This window comes from Myotis myotis, unplaced genomic scaffold, assembly GCF_014108235.1.
Source record: "Myotis myotis isolate mMyoMyo1 unplaced genomic scaffold, mMyoMyo1.p scaffold_m19_p_7, whole genome shotgun sequence".
Taxonomy (NCBI): Eukaryota; Metazoa; Chordata; class Mammalia; order Chiroptera; family Vespertilionidae; genus Myotis; species Myotis myotis.
The window spans coordinates 32,146,897-32,166,756 of record NW_023416379.1 but is presented as its reverse complement, the minus strand read 5'-3'; the positions used below and the strand labels follow the sequence as shown (position 1 = coordinate 32,166,756).

The 19,860-nt window shown below is 38.2% G+C and overlaps 1 protein-coding gene across 1 annotated transcript in view; it reads right to left on the bottom strand.

Moving 5' to 3' along the window:
- Positions 1 to 1,982: 1,982 nt before the first annotated feature.
- The window catches only part of SAMD5 (sterile alpha motif domain containing 5), a 46,755-nt gene continuing 28,877 nt past the window's right edge, over positions 1,983 to 19,860 (bottom strand). Inside the window, exon 2 of the mRNA XM_036317662.1 lies at positions 1,983 to 6,980. Coding sequence (XP_036173555.1) covers positions 6,918 to 6,980 — 63 coding nt within the window. The 3' untranslated portion in view covers positions 1,983 to 6,917. The remainder of the gene's footprint in view (positions 6,981 to 19,860) is intronic.

Below are 19,860 nucleotides of genomic sequence, written 5' to 3'. Positions count from 1 at the left end.
CTTTTAGATTCCACATATAAATCAAACCATATAGTATTTGTCTTCCTGTCTTATTTCATTTAGCATAATACCATTTAGATCCATCCATGTTGTTGCAAATAGCAAGATTTCATTTTTTGTTGTTGTTGCTGAGTAATATTCCATTGTATATATGCACCACATCTTCTTCATCCATCTATTGATGGACACGGGTTGCTTCCATATCTCGACTATTATAAATAATGGTGAAATGAACATAGGAACACATAGTCTTTTCAAATTAGTGTTTTTCATTCTCTTTGGATATATACCCAGGAGTGGAATTGCTGGGTGGTATGGTAGTTCTATTTTTAGTTCTTTTAGGAATCTCCATACTGTTTTCCATAGTAGCAGTCCCACCAGCGGAGCACAAGGGTTCCCTTTTCTCCACATCCTGATTCACACTTAGTTCTTGTCTTTTTTGTAACAGCCATTCTGACGGTCTGAGGTGATATCTCATTGTAGTTCTGACTGAATTTCTCTGATGATTAGTGATGGGGAACATCTTTTCATTTGTCTATTGACCATCTATATGACTTCTTTGGAGAAGTGTCTCTTCATGTCCTCGGCCCATTTTTTGCAGATCAAGGAAGACTTGAAGCCTAAGATTTTAGAGCTGAAAGATTGGGTTTTCAGCTCCCAGAGCCCTGCGGTTGCTGGGGGCTTTAGTTTATGAGCAAAAGTGTTCTAACACTACATCGAGAAAAATCATGGATCTAAGGTGAAATTAAGGCCAGTCTAGAAGACAGGTATTTTTTGAAGATGCCACAGATACCTTTAGGTATACTTCTAGGACAGTGATGGCGAACCTTTTGAGCTCGGCGTGTCAACATTTTGAAAAACCCTAACTTAACTCTGGTGCCGTGTCACATATATAAATTTTTTGATATTTGCAACCATAGTAAAACAAAGGCTTATATTTTTGATATTTATTTTATATATTTAAATGCCATTTAACAAGGAAAAATCAACCAAAAAAATGAGTTCGCGTTTCACCTCTGACACGCGTGTCATAGGTTCGCCATCACTGTTCTAGGATCTGATATCAGACAAAAAGATTAGAGGATCTGGGGAAATCTCAATTGTCTACCACCAAACCCGTGTTATCGTGAGCATGTCACAAACTCTTGGCTCCTTGGTGCCTTACCTACATAATTTCTGAATCAGATTTGCTTATTCTAAGGTCCCTTTTCATTTCTAAAATTCAAATTTTTGCATATTTCTTTCTAATACTTACTCTACATCTCCTTGCTTTATATTTACTTTCCTCTCATATTCAGTGGGAATAAAATCAGCCATTCATAATCACTGAAACATATCACAATGCCATTTTTACGTCACACAAAACACTACTATAAAACTTCTTTGAAGTAATGTTTTTGGGCTGCTTATCGTGTGCTAATTATTTTGCTAAGCATTTACAACAATTATTCCATTTGCTGAAGGTCCTGAAGCCAGAAAGTGGTAAGGCTGGGGCTGACTCTAGTAGACCCTGGATCTAATGACCCCTGAGATGGAGAATCAGGGGCTGGGGGAACCACAGCAGGACTGCATGTGGAGAAACTCCGTATATGACCCTACCTACCACCTAATACTAGTATATCCCACCGCCCTCCCTCCCACTGTGGTGGGCCACGATTACTGGTTCAGAATCTCATACTATCACCCACAAGTACTATTTTAGTCGGAAGTGGGGTGGAGGGAATAGGGAGAAAGCCACAACATATACATATGTAACAATCACATAAAAGCATCTAAGTACACGTCATAATGATTTATTTGAATTGTGCAGGCAGTGTGGGAAGCCTTGTTTTTTCCTTTCTTTTGAATTAGAACTCTAATTTCCCAGGCTAACCATAATGCTACAGTGCTGTAAACATTTGTATATCATCAATTTAAACAACGCACAGGCTGTATTCCATTCATCCAACGTAAATGATCACAAAAGAGGCCAAGGCGGAACTGCTGTGAACGCCGTGCCATTTATTGAAGAACGAACATATGTTTGCAAATCACAGGGCTGCACGGGCATACACTCCATGGTTCATAATGCTGTTCCAATTAGGCTTTTCATAGTGCCTTCTCATACAACCCCTTCTCAAAACAATAACCGAAGGGGGGACGTGTCAATTGTAATGGCATTTACAAAACCAAACCTGCAGTTTTCCCTAGGAATGACTCTGTGCTTGGCTACTTGGATGTACACATGTTGATTATACAGGGCCATGCACACACTTCTGTATAAGCAGAAATGTTCAATGAATAATGGCTTTACAAATCCAAAAAGGATCTGAGAATACTGCCAAGCTTGGGGAACAGGGTGACAACTGCAATGAACAATAGAATTTCTAACATTTGCCCCAATCAAACACTACCTTTCCCATAACACATGCAACACAGCATTTCATTTTTGGAATAATAAGGGAAAATTTGTCTGACAAAGGGCATGTTACAGAACACATCTAGAAAAGACATTTGTCATCTTAAGTAACATTTAAAAAGTGCCTTCTTTTTGTTCCAATGAAAGAAATGTTGGTCAAGTTGTCAAAAACATACCACCCAGCTCATACTGTGAAATTTAACCCCCCATTTTCCTCTAAAAGTTATATTTTTAACAACAACAAATAAAACTTCATTTTTAGGAATTTAAAAATTTTTAAAGAAACATCTATTTTGATAAGTAAAAATGTTACGTTGTTCATGTTTCTAAACTACTTTTTTTTGCCTTTTAAGGAAATATCTACTATAGTGATCATGGAGTAGAAAGTTATTTTATTAGTTAATAGAAGTTAATATAAAGCTGAACAGAATTTTTTAATCAAAGAATCTGAACAGTGTAAAATATCTATGTAGGAATGTCTAACTGATGATCATCGAGGCTGCATAGAGTAAAATTAGAAATTCTATAAGAGAAAGAAAGCCTAGTTGATTTGCTCTGCTCTGCATAATCTATTTTGTGTAATTTAATACAGCAACTCTATGGCTCTATTCTAAGCACAAGGTGTCAGCTAATCTCTTCTAAGAATTCCCTGTTACTTGGCCCTTGGCCTGAATGGAGAACTGGCGATGCAGGGTCAGGCTCTAGCTCATTGCTTGTGTATATCTCTGGATATTATATTCAACTCTTTATTCCTTATTTATTTCAAAATTCAGAACTCTTCCACTAACATGGTGTTTTGACACCTAATTAAGTATTACTTGTACAAAGTTACATAAACCAAATATTCTGTCCAAAAGTTTAATTTTCTTGAATCTTTTTGTTATTCCTTAGCACCCAGGCAAGGGATGTGTTTCCAGCACTGAGACTCTTATGAGAACCATCTCGGTTTCTGGCAGGTGCTTCCCAGACCCTGGCACATCTGGTTTCTCTTCACATAGAAGGGTTTGCTGTTTACCGTCATCTGCTTCATATCTTGACTGAATTTAGCCCAGAAGCAGCCATTGGGGACTGCCCCTTTGCACCCCTAATTTGTAAATCAAGTCACAAAATTACAGAAAAATGCACATATACTACTCACTAATTTGCACACCAAACTTATAAGTCTAAAGCTGTTTTAAAAAGAGGAAAATCAGCGAGATACTTTCATATGTGTCTATATGACTATCTCCCAGACTTGACAAGTGCTGGCCTCATGAATTTGTTCATTCTTTTATTCAATCAGTAAACATTTACACAACTCCTACTGCGAGGGGCCACTGTAATTTTTTCTTTTATCCTTCCTAAAAGAAATCAAAGGGGCCTTATTCAGTGGGTTCAAGGCAGCAAGAAGAACAGGTCAATTTATGTTTGAGTTTTCTGGTCAGTTTTAAGGTAATGTCTTTCTTAGAAGAGGAAATAAAGAAGGTTGCTGATAGCAAAGAAGGAAAGAGAGAGAGGCACTCAGCACCTACTATGTGCCACAAACTGATGCAAGGACTGTGTGGGTGTAGGCTGCAGGACTCTTAAGCCTCTTAAGCACTACAGGAGGTATTTATTTTTCCCATTTTATGGACAAGCATAAAAGGCTGTGATGAATTTAATAATTGTTCAAAATCATTCCCATGCTATCTACAGTTTATGTTCTTAGATTCACCACAGACAAAAAAAAAAAAAGTTATGAATGTGATCTTGATTTTGAACTAAGACCTGAGGAACTCCAAAGTAAAAACCCAATTCTTATTGTTCTTGTTGCTTTCACAACACCAAGGTGCTGTGAATGTCTCTGGACTGAGAAACTGCTTGAGTGCATCTATTCTGCATTGCTGAAAAGTCCTTTGGTAATTATGCATTCCCTAGGCCAAGAAAAAAATTTTTTTTGAATAAAATCTTTCTCCCCCACCCCACAAGCTTTGTTTTAAAATGAACTTGAAGTAAACTTTGCCATAATCCTCCAAATTTTTCAATATTATGAAGTAAATGTCAGTAATTAATCTCTCTTGATGTTCTAGGAAAAATAAATTAGAATAATCCTCTAGTTTTGATAACACTTGTCCCTCAGCCACTTCTTTTGCATAACAAAAATTTAAGGGCATCACAAATGTTAGATTTAAAAGAAAAACAATGGGGAGAAAATGACTCCTTGTAGAGCAATTATCACCAGAAACAGTTCATGGCAAGGTGACTACCTTTCTCTTACATTCTAACTCTTACCTCATCTTGATTTAATGCAAAGGAATTAATGAAATACTTCTCTGCTTCTTTTAAAGTCTTAGGTAAAAAGCTAGGTAAAGTTTTAGGTAAAAAATCTTTAAAATCCATCAGCTATTTCACTGTTCTAAGTTGTGATTCTTCAATTAGGTAGAGGACTGTTATCTTCAAACCCTAAGAGCCAACACACAGAGAAGACTTAAATTTGGCAAAATAACTGACATTGGACATCACACAAATAGAAAAAAAACTTGAAATGACCAGAAAGTCCCGTTTTGGGTTGCATTACATTGTACCATAATGCCCACAGTGAAAACAATAGGTTTTTCAGAAATTAGGTCCCTTTCTAGCAGCAGTTCAGCAAATGCATGTAAATGTATGTCTGTGAAATAAATCCGCCACAGGTGCTGCACCTGGAAATGAGGTCTCCAACAGGAAGCCATTTATTATCATAATAAATTATACCTGTGACCTACAGGAGAGATCCCCTGACACACTCCTTTAAAAGTATAGCTTGTTGCCCTGCCCGGTGCGGGTAGTCCCAGGCACCAAAAGGTCGCCAGTTCAATTCCTGGTCAGGGCACACACCCAGTTGCAGGTTTGATCCCAGGTCGGGGGGTGTGTGGAAAGCAAATGATTGATGTTCCTCTCTCATATTGATATTTCTCTTTCCCTCTCTCTCTCTCTCCCCCTCTTCTTTCTTCTCTCTCTAAAAATCAATTAATATATATATATATATATATATATATATATATATATATATATATATAGCTTGTTAATTTTAAAGACTCTAGTTCACTTGAAGAACCATGATTGAAGTTTCGAGTATAATTCTTATAAAACTGCAAGCTATGTATGTTTAAAAGAAAACTTGTACAAACATTTAGATCTTAATTTCCTAGAATTTATAGTGAAGAATGAGACTGAATTTATCTAGTATCTAAATTAATCTCTAGAAGTAGCTAAACCATGTAAACCTTAGATTTTTTTAAAGCAGTATTGTGATAAAATCACCCTTCCCTGCCTACCCATTCCTGGGGACCAGGTGCATACCAGGAAGAAATGAATGTAGGTTTCTTTCCCTTTGAATGTTTCCAACTCTGGAGCATCACAACGCTGCTGTAAACCAGCATCTCTTACTTCTCAATAGCAGAGGGAAGATTCTGCTCAGCTCCTCTCAGGAGCTGCCTGACTCGAGAGCTTGTTGCATGTCTATATCTTTTTTGATGACCTCCTTTTAACTAAATTTTTGGTCCTATCAACATGGTTGCATTTTCTCAGCAGAAAATAAAACTGCCAATATCCAAAGGCAAGAACAACAGGAATCAGAAAAACTCCAGAACCATCCTAATTTCCTCCTCCCACCTCATTCTATTCTCCATCTTGGCTGCAGTTAGACCAGGTTCTGAACTCCCACCTCCCTGGCCCCACAGACCTGAGGTGAGACACCTGGGGAGCAGGGTGAGGTGGGGTGAGGCGAGGCCCCGATCATGGCAGTGTCCACTGAATGAAGAAAACCAGCCTCCAAGGCCCAGAGCTGGCTCTTGCTCAGTGTGTGTCAGAGCAGGGCAGTCTATGGGCCCTAACACTGAACTTCAGCCAGATTAATTTTTTTTAAAAAAAGTTAGAAAAAATCGGCTTCCTTTGGTGATGTGCCTTAATTAGTCAGCTTTATAAATGTACCTATATATATAAAATGAACATAGAAAGCACCTTAAAATAAGAATTCCCTCACCAAAGTAGCCTATATAGAATTATATAAACATCCCAACCTATGAAAACATGGTCCTATATAAAGTGAAAAGAAAAGAGTATGTTAAAATACAAAATTAAAGCTACTATTCTCAAGTTACAGGTTAATTTCAAAATGATGTAATTACTAGCAAATGCCAGAAACCTGCTTCTTGTCTAGTGTTACACTTAAAATTAATTCCAAAAACCTTAGCCAAACTAATTTATTTTCATCAAGAGCTCATAGAATAGAGGGAAGAATCCCAAAATATGCATAAGACTGTATCTCGCAATGATGTGTCCTTTAAAAATGAACTCAGTACTTCTTAATGTGTGATCTTTCACTGCCTCGTTTCTAGCTATGTGTAGGTTAGTTACCCAGTGTACTGATTATTCCAGAATTTTTCCAAGCAAAATTTAAGCTGATGAGTATTTCCAGGGTCACCATCCATTTCCCTTTTTGAAAGAAGGTGTCCTAAATATGCCCTTTTCCAGTCTTCAGGCACCTCATCAGTCCTCCACGAGTTCTCAAAAATGATATCTAGCGGTTCTGTGATGACTTCGGCCAATTCATTAAGTACTCTAGGATGCCAGCCAATGGGACCTGTGGATTTGAACATAGGGGGGTTATTGAAGTTCTCCTTTTCCCATTCTTCCCCTAGTTCAGCATGGATTCCTGCTCCTATTTTTAAGTCATATTTATCCCTTTCTGGTTACCACTTGGACTTTTGAAAAACGGTTTTAGAGTCTGCTTTTTATCTACACATTTTCTCTTTGAAGCTAATCAACAAAAATATATTTTATTTTTCTCAAGCCTATTTTTCTCAAGTTTTGTTTTCAAGCGGTCTGTTTCTTTTTCCTTTTATGTTGCTTGTCAGACATGATAGTAACACAATATTACATTAACTTGTAATTTGCCTTCCTAACACACCACTCAATACTATACCTCAGCATCCTTACTAATAGAGTAACAGTCAACACACTGTGAAACCTTCTAAAGGCTACACGCCTCAGGCTCAGAGGGTGCATATCAATTAACCTGTATCTGCAAGTGCTAATTCAAAATGCACCTTCCAAAATGAAACTGATTCACAATCATCTTTTATCATAATCACACATATTATGCAGAAACAGTAACTTTTTCACATATGCATTTTAAAAATGCATGGTTCCACAAGTGCTGGGAAGAGCTTGACAAGGATTTCTTCCGAAGCAGAATTTAGTAGAATCCATCGTTGTGTGGCCATCTGTGTCAGTGTTCTGGGATTGAGATTACACTAATTATCGGCAAACTCTGATAGGTGTTGACCATTTTAACCCCTTCACTGTCACAATGATTCCTCTGCAATCAAAAGACAGCAACAGATTACAGCTCCCTGCCCATCTGTCACAGACATGCCCCGTGCCAAGACACCCTGACAGCTCTGAAATGGACAAAGGAGAGGAAGAAAGGAGAGTACGAAGGAAGAGAGGACACCTGAGTCTTTCCCAAGATTCTGACAGGACAGGCAAATTGTGCTGGTGGATTCAACTGTTCGCTTGTTGGGTTTTTGTTTTTGTTTTTAATTAGAAAAGCTTTTGGGAAAGGTGGAACCAATTTTGCTTTCTTTTGTTTTGTTTTTCTAGTCTGCATCTCTCCTACCTGCCCCCCGTTTTGTGCTTTACAAAAATAACTCATATTCCAGGCATCATTACAAAGATTCTTTTAAAAAACAATTGTATACATTTCTCGAGGGTATAACAATTTGTTTGAGCACATGCCATTTTCACCTCTGCTCAGAAAGCCACCTGCTGATGGCAATATGTTAACTAATATGTCATCATTAATTAGTTTGGATAACATTATCCAGCAATTGCATCTATATGGAAAGTATTACTAACCATGCACAGAAACTTTCTTTCTCCAGAGAATCAAGCTATTTTCAGGTGTGTTTTTTTTTTCCTGTAATACTAAGTAATAATTTATTATTAACTAATATATTCAAGTAGTCACTCAAAGAAACCACAGCCAAGCCAATACAGCTATTAAAATTACCTCCTGTTACACACTTTGAAAAACTGATGTTCAATCTTTCTTGACAAAACTAAGGTGTGTTTTTTTTGGTGGGGAGTGAGGGCAAGTTCAGCTTACTATAAAGAAAGCAAAACTGTTTGGTTTTGAATGCTCTAATAATGAATAAATGAAAAGATATTACCAAACTCTATAGTTACCCAGAGTGCAAGATAACTCGCTATTTCTATCAGAAAAAAAAACAGCAACAGAAAGAGCCACTTTTTCCAACATCAGCAGTTACTAAGGGCAAGAACAGGATCACCAAGGGAGGAGGCAGCATCTTGAGGACATTCTTATTAACATAATAGATGCTCAGATGTCACCATGCTAGATATAGCTCTGCCTGAAGATGGCCTCACCTACCATTAAAGGTCACTTTATTCTAGGAACCTATAAAAATAAAGAAAAATGCCTTTGGACCGGTTATAATCCAGCAAGTGTAGACACACCCTACACACTGAACTTATCTAAAGATGAGGACCATGGAGTCATTCACAAATCTAGCATCAAGTTTACAGCCTCAGAAACCTCGAGTCTTTGGCTCAACAAAAACAAATTGCATTCATTAAACAAGCCCAGCCTTGCAAGTTACTGTTTTTCATTCTTTGGGGGAGAGGGTGGGAGGCAGACAAACAGGATTTCCGCGGTTGGGCCATGGAGAGTTTCGAGAGGTGAGAGCAGTCACAGAGAACAGTAATTAGCCGGGCACATGTTGCTTCATGACCATAGAAACGCTGGTAATTTCCCTGTTACACACAGTCCCCCTTGCTCTGGCTGCTCACATGCACTGGGACAGCCCTGCTCCTACTCGGTCCCATTCCTGTTCAAGTGGGATAGGAATGAGCAGATGCTTAAAATTCTAACCAACTTGAAGGAGACAACTGATGAAAATAAGTCTTCTGGGCACACAGGCACAGGTAGTCCAGCCTCGTTTCCCACAGCCGCTCCCCTCCGCACACATTATTCATATTTCAATCCCCCCTAAATGATCTGGCATACTCCCACAAAGAAAAAAGTTCTTTCTTCATGCCACAAACAGCAATAATAATGGTCTATTTTTATGTGTGTATAGTCTTCTCTGGATGTAGCAGGAGGTTGACTTAAAAATCATGAGAGCAATGGCCTCAAATCTGGTCCTTTCTCAAACTTCATGAAAGCCGACCTCTGGAACAATAAACAGCAAGTTCTACTTTTGGCTCTGTTAATGCTCCCGAAGTTTTGCTATTTTTATAGCCAGAGTTTGTAAATGAATGCCAGCAGTTTGTCATGTTATCTCCCTATTTCTAGGAAACATTACTGAACGGTCTATACTCCAGCTGACCTAATTCTCCCCTTACCTCTGCCTTGGAGACTTCTCTCAATCACAGAGTTCTTGTGTTAGGGCTGCACAAATCTAATTCTTGGGCTGAACTGCGTGACTTTCTCAGTCTAATTTGTTTTGGGCTATTATGGGGGATGGGAAGGGTGGGAGGAAAGCTCTCATTTCATAGATATTTGGCAATTCTCCTAATCCATGTTACAGTTCCAAACAGAGAAACAGGACGGGGCAGACAACGTTATTTAATGAATAAAGAAACTGCAATCCTATAGCTAAAAATTAAGATTTCTGAGGTTACATTTTTTTCTCCATTTATTATTTTTATTTTTAACTGGTTTCAAATATGTAACTCCTTTTAGCTTGTGATTTGCCCCTAATTAAAGGCAATCAGAATTATATGTGGGCTAACCCATTTAGAAGTTATTTCTCTATTGTGATATTATTCTAAGGATGTAGCTCCACTGCAGACACAGAACCAACAAACATAAATTCTCCACATTTGGTTGCTGGGATGAAAAATAAAACTGGTGCTTGGCAGGCCTGGCTCAGCTGGTGAGCGTCCACCTCTGAACCAGGACGTAACAGTTTGATTCCGGGGCAGGGCACATGCCTGGGTTTAGAGCTCCATCCCCAGTGTGGGGCATGCAGGAGGTAGTCAATCTATGATTCTCTCTCATCATTGATGTTTCTATCTCTCTCCTTCTCCTTTCCCCTCTGAAATCAATAAAAATATATTTTTTAAAAAGTAAAAAATAAATAAAACTGGTGACTATACAGTGACAGTCCATGCAATTTCTTTACAATTGAGGGCAAATGTCTTGTAGGAAAAAAATTAATTAGGAATGACAGCACAAATGTTCCCTCCTCTCCTCCTAGGTGACAAAAAAGGGGCACTAAGCTGAACCTCTGGGTGCGTGGTGACAGGATATGTTTCCTCCTCATGACTTTCTCAAGTTGAGTTGACCAACATTCAGCACAAGGCCTGTCGTTATGGGACCAAGGAAGGTTGGGAATCTGCTTAGAAGAGGGAGCTTCAATACAGCCTCATTTTAATTGTAAACTCCTCCAAGGACAGAAACCACATTTTATACTTCTTTATGTCTCCCAAGGGGACATTATAGATAACGTCACACACTACTAGTGCTGGTTGATTGATTCATCCCGCACTACAATTTTTACATAGAATTTCTCAGTAATCTAAGATCCTATTGGGACATTTAAGACAAGCAAGTCAGACAGACATATAAATTCTTTTGCCTATACAACAGAGAAAAAGTTATCAATATATGTACACTAAACCCATATGTATCTTAATGGCCATCTTTCAATTCCATAAAGGCCTCAGAAGGCTTATGTATTACTTGGCCCAAGTAAAAACCCTCAGAGGGTTTTTTCTCAGCTGCTGTACTGGGGAGGCCCTGGCTGCCTCCCAGAACCCAACCGGCTGGAGGATGCCTTATGTTAGACAACTAGCTCAATGCAGGTCCTTTTTTCTGCTAGAGGAGTCTTAATGGTAGATTTCTTAGGGACTCTATAGACTAGAAAAATGTTTAACTTCCTCCAGAATAATCTACATATGTGCTTTTTTTTTTTTATCTTCACACAAGGATATTTTTTTTCCATTGATTTTTAGAGAGAGTGGAAGGGAAGAGGGAAGAGGAGAGCAAAAGGAGACAGAGAAATATCTATATGAGAGAGACACATCCATCGATTGGTTGCCTCTTGCATGAACTGACCAGGGACAGGGAATAAACCCAAAACCCAGGTACCTGCCCTGGCCAGGAATCAAATCCAAGACCCTTGGGTGCTTGGGCTGATGTTCTAACCAGTTAGCAACCCAGGCCAGGGCTACATATATACTTTTTTTTTACTTTACACACAAATACCCAAATGCTATGCACATATTATGGACCAACATCCTGTCTTCATATATGGTGTGTCCTTGGCAAATACTGACTTACTACCTACTTCCTGGAACAAAGTAAGTGGGTTTTAATAAAGGCACTGCTTCTCGCTACCTCCTCGCAACCCACATGGTTCTAATCTTCACTCAGGACTTATCCACAGGTTTTCAGCAAATGCAAAGTTTACTGGAGAAGCTGGAAATTTTCCTACCTGCTTATCATTCAGAAAATTCTCAGGAACAAATTCAGGGGTTCAAAGATAAAAGCATCTTTGCTTATGCTATCCTCAGGGCATTAACTGATTTTATAATTCTTCCCAACTAAACAGCTATATAAACCCATTTTCTTAAAAGCATTTTGTTATAATCATCACTGAGTACGCTGAACCTGCTATATTCCCACACAAGGGTTGTGGCCTGCACGTGGTGGCAAGCTCTGGGAGACCGGGCTCTCAGAGGCCAGGACCTCCTCACTGCCATGCAGTGACAGCCGTGTCTTATCTCTACCAGGAAGATTAACTGTTGGGATTTCTAGACTGTGCTTTCAATAATTTTTTAATAATTAACAGCTTGTCACAACATGAAGCTGGGGCTAGGTCACTACTTTTTCCAGAAGTTTAAAGTACAATTAAGGAGACAAAATGGTAGCTGGTGGGGCCAGTGATTGTGGGAACAAAGAAGAATGTATAGAGGGAGCGGAAGGACTCTATGAAGAGAGACTAAGTGCAAGTCAATAAAGGGATAATTATGAACATAATTATTACTTGGGCCAAGAGTAAATATGACGGGAGGGATTAGTAATTCCTCATCTGAAATAGAGGCAAAGAAGAGCAGATGGTCGAAGATGCCAACACATTTTGAGATGAAGGAGAGAGGGAGGGAGGAGCTCATTACAGGGGATTTCTGGTTCTCAGTAATGATGGAGCCAAGGCTATTTGAAGAAGAGTTGTTGAGAGGCGCAGGTTGGGAGTGGTGGACAAAGTCTGAAATAGCCACTAAGGGAAGTGGCATGGAGTCACTTTGACAGCTGCAAGAGGGCAGATTCAGCTGGATTGGACTGCGTGGAATTACAGTGATATGGATTTTAGAATTCCCCTGTATTATGCTTCAGTGTCTCTAAATACCACCCCAAATAGTGATTAAGACAGACATAGGCCTATAAACGTGTAACACAAAATCCAGATCCAAGATAATGATAAATGCTAGAGCATTCTGAACACCAGGGTTCTGTACTCCATTGCAACTCTTTAATAAAATATATTTGATAAGTCTTTTGATGAAAAAGTCCTATTGATGACTGCTCGGGCTGCTCTAACAGAATACCACAGACTGGGTGAATTATAAACAACCGAAACTCATTTCTCATATTTCTGGAGGCCGGAGAGTCCAAGATCAAAGTGTCCACAGATTCAGTGTCTGGGAAAGGCCTCTTCCTGGTTCATGGATACCATCTTTTTGAGGTGTCTTCACATGGCAGAAGGAAGCTCTCTGGGGCCTCTTTTCTAAGGGCACTAATCCCATTCATGGGGGCTCCATCTTCATGACCTAATCAACTCCCAAAGGCCCCACCTCCAAATACCATCACAATGAGGATTAGGTTTCACCCTAGGAGTTTGGGGAGACACAAACATTTAGTCTATAGAAATGTCTGTTTCTAAACATGGCTCATTGGCTGCTTACTTAAAGTTCTCATCTCTCTGTCCTTCCCTGTATCCCTCTGTCTCTCTCTCATCCACCCACTCACAGTAAAACCATCCATTATTAGGTACTAGTGGACTTTGAAATCACCATTAACACTAACTCTTATTACAATTATCATCAATAAACTTGCCATTAACTGTGTATTTATAGTGCATATTGTGATTGTCATTACCTGTCTAACCTGGCAAGAGTAAAAACTACTAATATTTATTGAGTGATATTCCTCTGCATCAGGCACTGTGCTGAGAACATTGTGTATTTTTATCCCTAATCCCCTTACTTCTCACAAGCCAATGTAATATCTATCATGAAACCCAGTTTTATAGATGAGAAATCTGAGACTTTCAAGTGCAGATAACCTGACAGAGTGCTTGTGTCCAACAGCAAAGTCCAACCTTATAAAAGTGTGTCTGCACTCCCAATCATTTTTGACTGGGAACATAGTACTTTTGTTATAGCAGCCCTCAGAAACTGATACAGATATCTTTCATATAAATATATCATTTCTCAAATGCTCTTAGGAATATTTTTAATCTCCTCATTTTGTTTTTATTCAGAATATTAAATGTGCAAAATGATTACTTAGATATACTATGATATTTAATGTAATTCATAATGTATAAGAAAAATTTTGACTATCACCTATTAAATTAATGGTGCAAACTATTTAAATTAATTATGTAAGAAAAATAGAACTTTAAAAATACATTAAAAACTATTCACTGTGTTTATACATGGACTCCAGGTATATTAAAATGCAGAATGACATTCAACTATGTACCACAACAGCAAAAATAGAAACTCAGCATGTGAAAGGATTGTTTTTCTTTTGCTTAATATCTACTTTGTTATTTATTATTTACTTAAATATTTATGATTTGTTTTAAATTGCAAGACAAGAGAGGTTTCAGTGACTATTTACAAGCATTTTTCTACAAATAACACACTAGACATGTGGATATTTTTATTTCCAATAAATTAGGGATAAATATAACTGCCAGTATTTTCCTGTTTTGATATCAGTTACTGAAGAATGAGGAAGAGTTTAATATGCAGTGTAGGTGTATTTGAGCTCTGTGAGGGTTTCATTTTAAAGAAGAAAATATTTAAATAATTTTTATTGAGTTATTTAAAGATATATAATTAAACAGTCACTATTCTCAACCTGGACAACTTTTTTTTTTTTTTTTTAAGAAAAGAACATTTCTCTTTTTTAAAAAATATATTTTATTGATTTTTTTACAGAGAGGAAAGGAGTGGGATAGAGAGTTAGAAACATCAATGAGAGAGAAACATCGATCAGCTGCCTCCTGCACACTCCCTACTGGGGATGTGCCCGCAACCAAGGTACATGCCCTTGACTGGAATCAAACCTGGGACCTTGAGTCTGCAAGCTGACGCTCTATCCACTGAGCCAAACCAGTTAGGGCCCTGGACAACTTTTATAACTCTTCTGACAGCTCAGAAACCTCCAGCTGCCAAACACTTCACTATCCTATTTTAGTGTTCTCAAGCTTTCAGTTCCATGAGCCATTTCCATTTTCTAAAAGCTTTAAGGATCCCAAAGAGCTTCTGTTTATGTGGGTTATAACTATTGATATTTACTATATTTGAAATTACAACTAAGAAAGGTTTAAAATATTAAATTCATTAAAATATCAAATAGTAAATGCCTTATATGTTAACATAAATAACATATCTTTATATAAAATAAATATATTCCCCTCCTAAAGAATTAATAAGAAGGATGGTATTGTTTTGCATTTTTGCATATCTCTTTACTTGATAGACAACTGGATTTTCACATAGTTCACATTTGTTCTATGGCAATATTTTTTTTAGATGAAATATATGAAAGAAATCTGTCCTCCATAGATGTATTACTTAAAAAAAAGAAAATATTTTAATAGCTTTTTATTTTTTTTCATTTTATTTTATTTTATTTTATTTTATTGCTTAAAGTATTACAAAGGGTATTATATATGTGTCCATTTTTTCCCCCCCGCCCTAGACAGTCCCCTAGCCTCCCCTATCCCCCAGTGTCTTATGTCCATTGGTTATGCTTATATGCATGCATACAAGTCCTTTGGTTGATCTCTTACCCCCCTACCACCTGCCCCCCAACCCTCCCTGGCCTTCCCGCTGCAGTTTGACAATCTGTTTGAGGCAGCTCTGCCTCTGTATCTATTATTGTTCAAAAGTTTATAATGGTCTCTATTACCCATGAATGAGTGAGATCATGTGGTATTTTTCCTTCATTGACTGGCTTATTTCACTTAGCATAATGCTCTCCAGTTCCATCCATGACGTTGCAAATGGTAAGAGTTCCTTCCTTTTTAGAGCAGCATAGTATTCCATCGTGTAGATGTACCACAGTTTTCTAATCCATTCATCTACTAATGGGCACTTAGGCTGTTTCCTGATCTTAGCTATGGTGAATTGTGCTGCTATGAACATAGAGGTGCATATATCCTTTCTGATTGGTGTTTCTGGTTTCTTGGGATATATTCCTAGAAGTGGGATCACAGGGTCAAATGGGAGTTCCATTTTCAGTTTTTTGAGGAAACTCCATACTGTCTTCCATAGTGGCTGCACCAGTCTGCATTCCCACCAGCAGTGCACAAGTGTTCCTTTTTCTCCACATCCTCTCCAGCACTTGTCGTTTGTTGATTTGTTGATGATAGCCAGTCTGACAGGTGTGAGATGGTACCTCATTGTTGTTTTGATTTGCATCTCTCGGATGATTAGTGACTTTGAGCATGTTTTCATATGTCTCTTGGCTTTCTGAATGTCCTCTTTTGAAAGGTGTCTATTTAGGTCCTTTGCCCATTTTTTGATTGGATTGTTTATCTTCCTTTTGTTAAGTTGTATGAGTTCCCTATAAATTTTGGAGATTAGGCCCGTATCAGATATGACATTGGCAAATATATTTTCCCACACAGTGGGTTTTCTCGTTGTTTTGTTGATGGTTTCTTTTGCTGTGCAGAAGCTTTTTATTTTGATGTAGTCCCATTTGTTCATTTTCTCTTTAGTTTCAAGTGCCCTAGGAGCTGTATCAGTGAAGAAATTGCTTAGGCATATGTCTGAGATTTTGTTGCCTTTGGATTCTTCTAGAATTTTTATGGTTTCCTGTCGTACATTTAAGTCCTTTATCCATTTTGAGTTTATTTTTGTGTATGGTGTAAGTTGGTGGTCTAGTTTCATTTTCTTGCATATATCCGTCCAATTTTCCCAACACCATTTATTGAAGAGACTATCTTGGCTCCATTGTATGTTCTTGCCTCCTTTGTCAAATATTAATTGAGCATATTGGTTCGGGCCGATTTCTGGGCTCTCTATTCTATTCCGTTGATCTATATGCCTATTAATAGCTTTTTAAAAGAGGTAATTGTAGATATGCTTTTTGATACCATGGCAAAACTTGACAACAGATAGTGTCTTAAAAGTCAGTTGCAATGTGAAATCTGAAACCATACCAATGAGTTTTTTATTCTCTGTCTACTACATAAAAACCATTGGTCCATCTTCCATTCTTAATGGATCTCTTCCCATCATGATTTGGTAACATCATACATTGGTCATTTGAAAAATATCGGGTTCCTGAGTTATGCAGATCTTCCGAATGTTAACCCATTATTAAATGTAAAAAAAGAATGTTTATTAATATCACTATCCCTCTCATCAAAGAAAGCTTTCAAGTCTATTATTGAGTAACTTTCAAGTTCACTGTGGCAGATATAAATTTTCCAAAAATAACATTTTTACTTGAATATTTAAATTTTATTTTAATAAATATTGTCAATTGTTTTTCTTGAAATATTAGGTCCACTTTACTCATCTTTAAGAAATTATCTGCCAAATGCCCAAGTCTAACTATGGCTTTTTCTTCAGTTGTTCTTTCAAGTGAAAATGATGTTCCATGAATAAAGCTGCTAATTCAGCTAGCAACTCAAACAATAGCAGAGGTGGTTTGCAAGGAGACAAGGTACACACACGCTTCCATTTGCAACAGAAGTCTTTATGAGTAGTTCCATTTTATGGCACAGAATATTTTTTTAAAAAAAACCTACGCAAAGGTTGAACTTTAATAAACTTACTAATTTCCACTACTTCATCAAGGATATTTTTAGGAAAGTGGCTCTTTTTGGCATGTGTACAGATGAAGACTACAATAGGTGCCAATATGGCTTGGTGCCACTGCCTTGATTGGAACTCATGTGCCAGCACTTTCAACCACTGTTGCTTTTGTGCTCCCAGTGCCAGTGTCCACAAGGTTAAAAGGGCAAATAATGTCACAGCATTGCTATGAAACAATTATTACCACGCAGACCCCCTAAAAGGATCTCTGAGACCTCCAATGATGTGAGGACCACACTTTGAGAACCCTTGCTCTACATCACTTCTAGATGGAGAGTCAAGGTAGAGGTCTCAAAATCAGCACCAGCATGCCTCAGATCAACTCATTAGTCTGCAATATAAGTATATGCTTTGAAATGAGAGCTCTTCCTAACAATTGTTCTGTATTCACCCTCCTGCCCCCCTCCCATCTGGCTCTGCCCCATGCAAACTCTGGAGGCCTCCCGCCATGAAGGTGAGTTGATTTTCTTCACCAGTCTGGTGAGAGGGGTTGCAAAGACAGCTGAGCTGGCCAGGAAAAAATACTTCTCTAAGGGATTCTACTTGCCAACCTTGACAATAACAACAGCTTTTGAAATGACTTGGGCAATTCTGAGAACAGCCAGCCTACAGCATCAATATAATCCTTGGTCCGGTCCCAGCTTCTCAATCACTAGAGCAGGGCCTCCACTGGGCCTTGACTTCACCTGCCAAATTAGAATTGGCAGGGAAGCAAAACTATGACCATATCCTCTTCAGCAATTCCTTGGAAAGCACATTTGCATGTTTATTGGTAGCCAGAGTGAAGGACTATTCTAGAGTGTCTATGTTGTTTTCTATCATTCCACTTCTTCTCTGGTTTTGGCAGGGGAAGGAGGGACACTTTCAAATGTCTCAGGAAAGTATGTAACATGCTCTGACACCATCATTCTGGGATTCAAGGACCCATAGCTAATTCCTTTAAAGGCGCAGTACCTATAAAGTCATCTGAATAATCCTCAAGATGCTGGCCTTGTCCAAATGAACTCTGAGGACATGTAAGTGGATTACCTGAATCAGAAAAATAGGCAAATAGGACTGAGACCCATTATACACTGGAGGTCTTTACCACACATACTTGCTACTATGAAGTGACAGTTCTACAAGGTTTAGGAGCAAAGCTCAGATCAAAGGGCACTGCAGTTACACCTAATGGGTATATTGCAGACTAATGAGTTGATCTGAGGCATGCTGGTGCTGATTTTGAGACCTCTGGTCACAGTGTCCAGAGTAAGCTCAGGGTAGTGTGTGTGTGTGTGTGTGTGTGTGTGTGTGTGTGTGTGTGTGATGTTAGGGCTGGGTGGGGAGTGGAGGACATGTGGGGTATATACTATCTCAATCCAAACCAGCCTATCCTCCAGGTATTCCTCAGCTGTCACTGAATCCCTTCCTGCCAGGAGAGAAACAAAGTCCCCGGTGCAAGCAGTACAGAGATCCCTGCTCAGACTGGAATGAAACCCAGTTTCCTTCTTCTCGGATGGGTAGCCTTGAGCACATTACTTAACCTAATGGCTCTATACTTCAGTTTCCCATCTAAAAAATGGAACCAACAATTGTACCTACATCTCTCACAGGGTTGTTTTTAGGATTAAACCAGTTAATAGTCATAAAACTGTTTAGGACAGTATCTGGCACTATGTGTGTATGTATGTGTGTGTGTGTGTGTGTGTGTATATATATATATATATATATATATATATATATATATATATATATATCCGGATGTTTATTCTAAGCTCTTCCTCATAAAAGACATGGAAGAGCTATTGCCTGGTTAAGTCACCGAGTGACATAAACCCACCCTGTAAGAGGCATGGATATGTAGTCGCATCTCCAGGACAAAACATAACAAATGTGTGGCAGCATGAAGTTAGTCTTCCACAAAAGTTATTAGAATAAATCATGAATGTGTATGCTTTAAGCACTGTCTAGCCATTAACTTTTAAAAACTTCACTTAGCTTTGTGAAGCATATCCTATAGAACATAACCGCCATAGTAAGCAGTTCTCAGTTTGTTCAAGCATGAAGGCCTCTTTAATTCTTTAAAAACATACACCCTCCCCACATGTTAAGGAAAAAGTAACTATTCTATTTTTCTTACTTTCCTGATACCCTTTGATCCAGAAAAAGTATTGCTTTAAAAGTGACCAAGAACTTAAGAACACCTTCAAGTAAATGTATACAAAACATTATCTATTAGATTTACACTTACAGTGGTTGGTACCAAATAGTTTCCAGGACCCTCCTATTAATTCCTTAAGGGTCCATGCTCCTTGAATTAGGAGCCACTTTCCCAGAGGAAGAGAATCATCAGAAGCTAAAATTGCATTCTTTTTTAAAAAAATATATTTTGT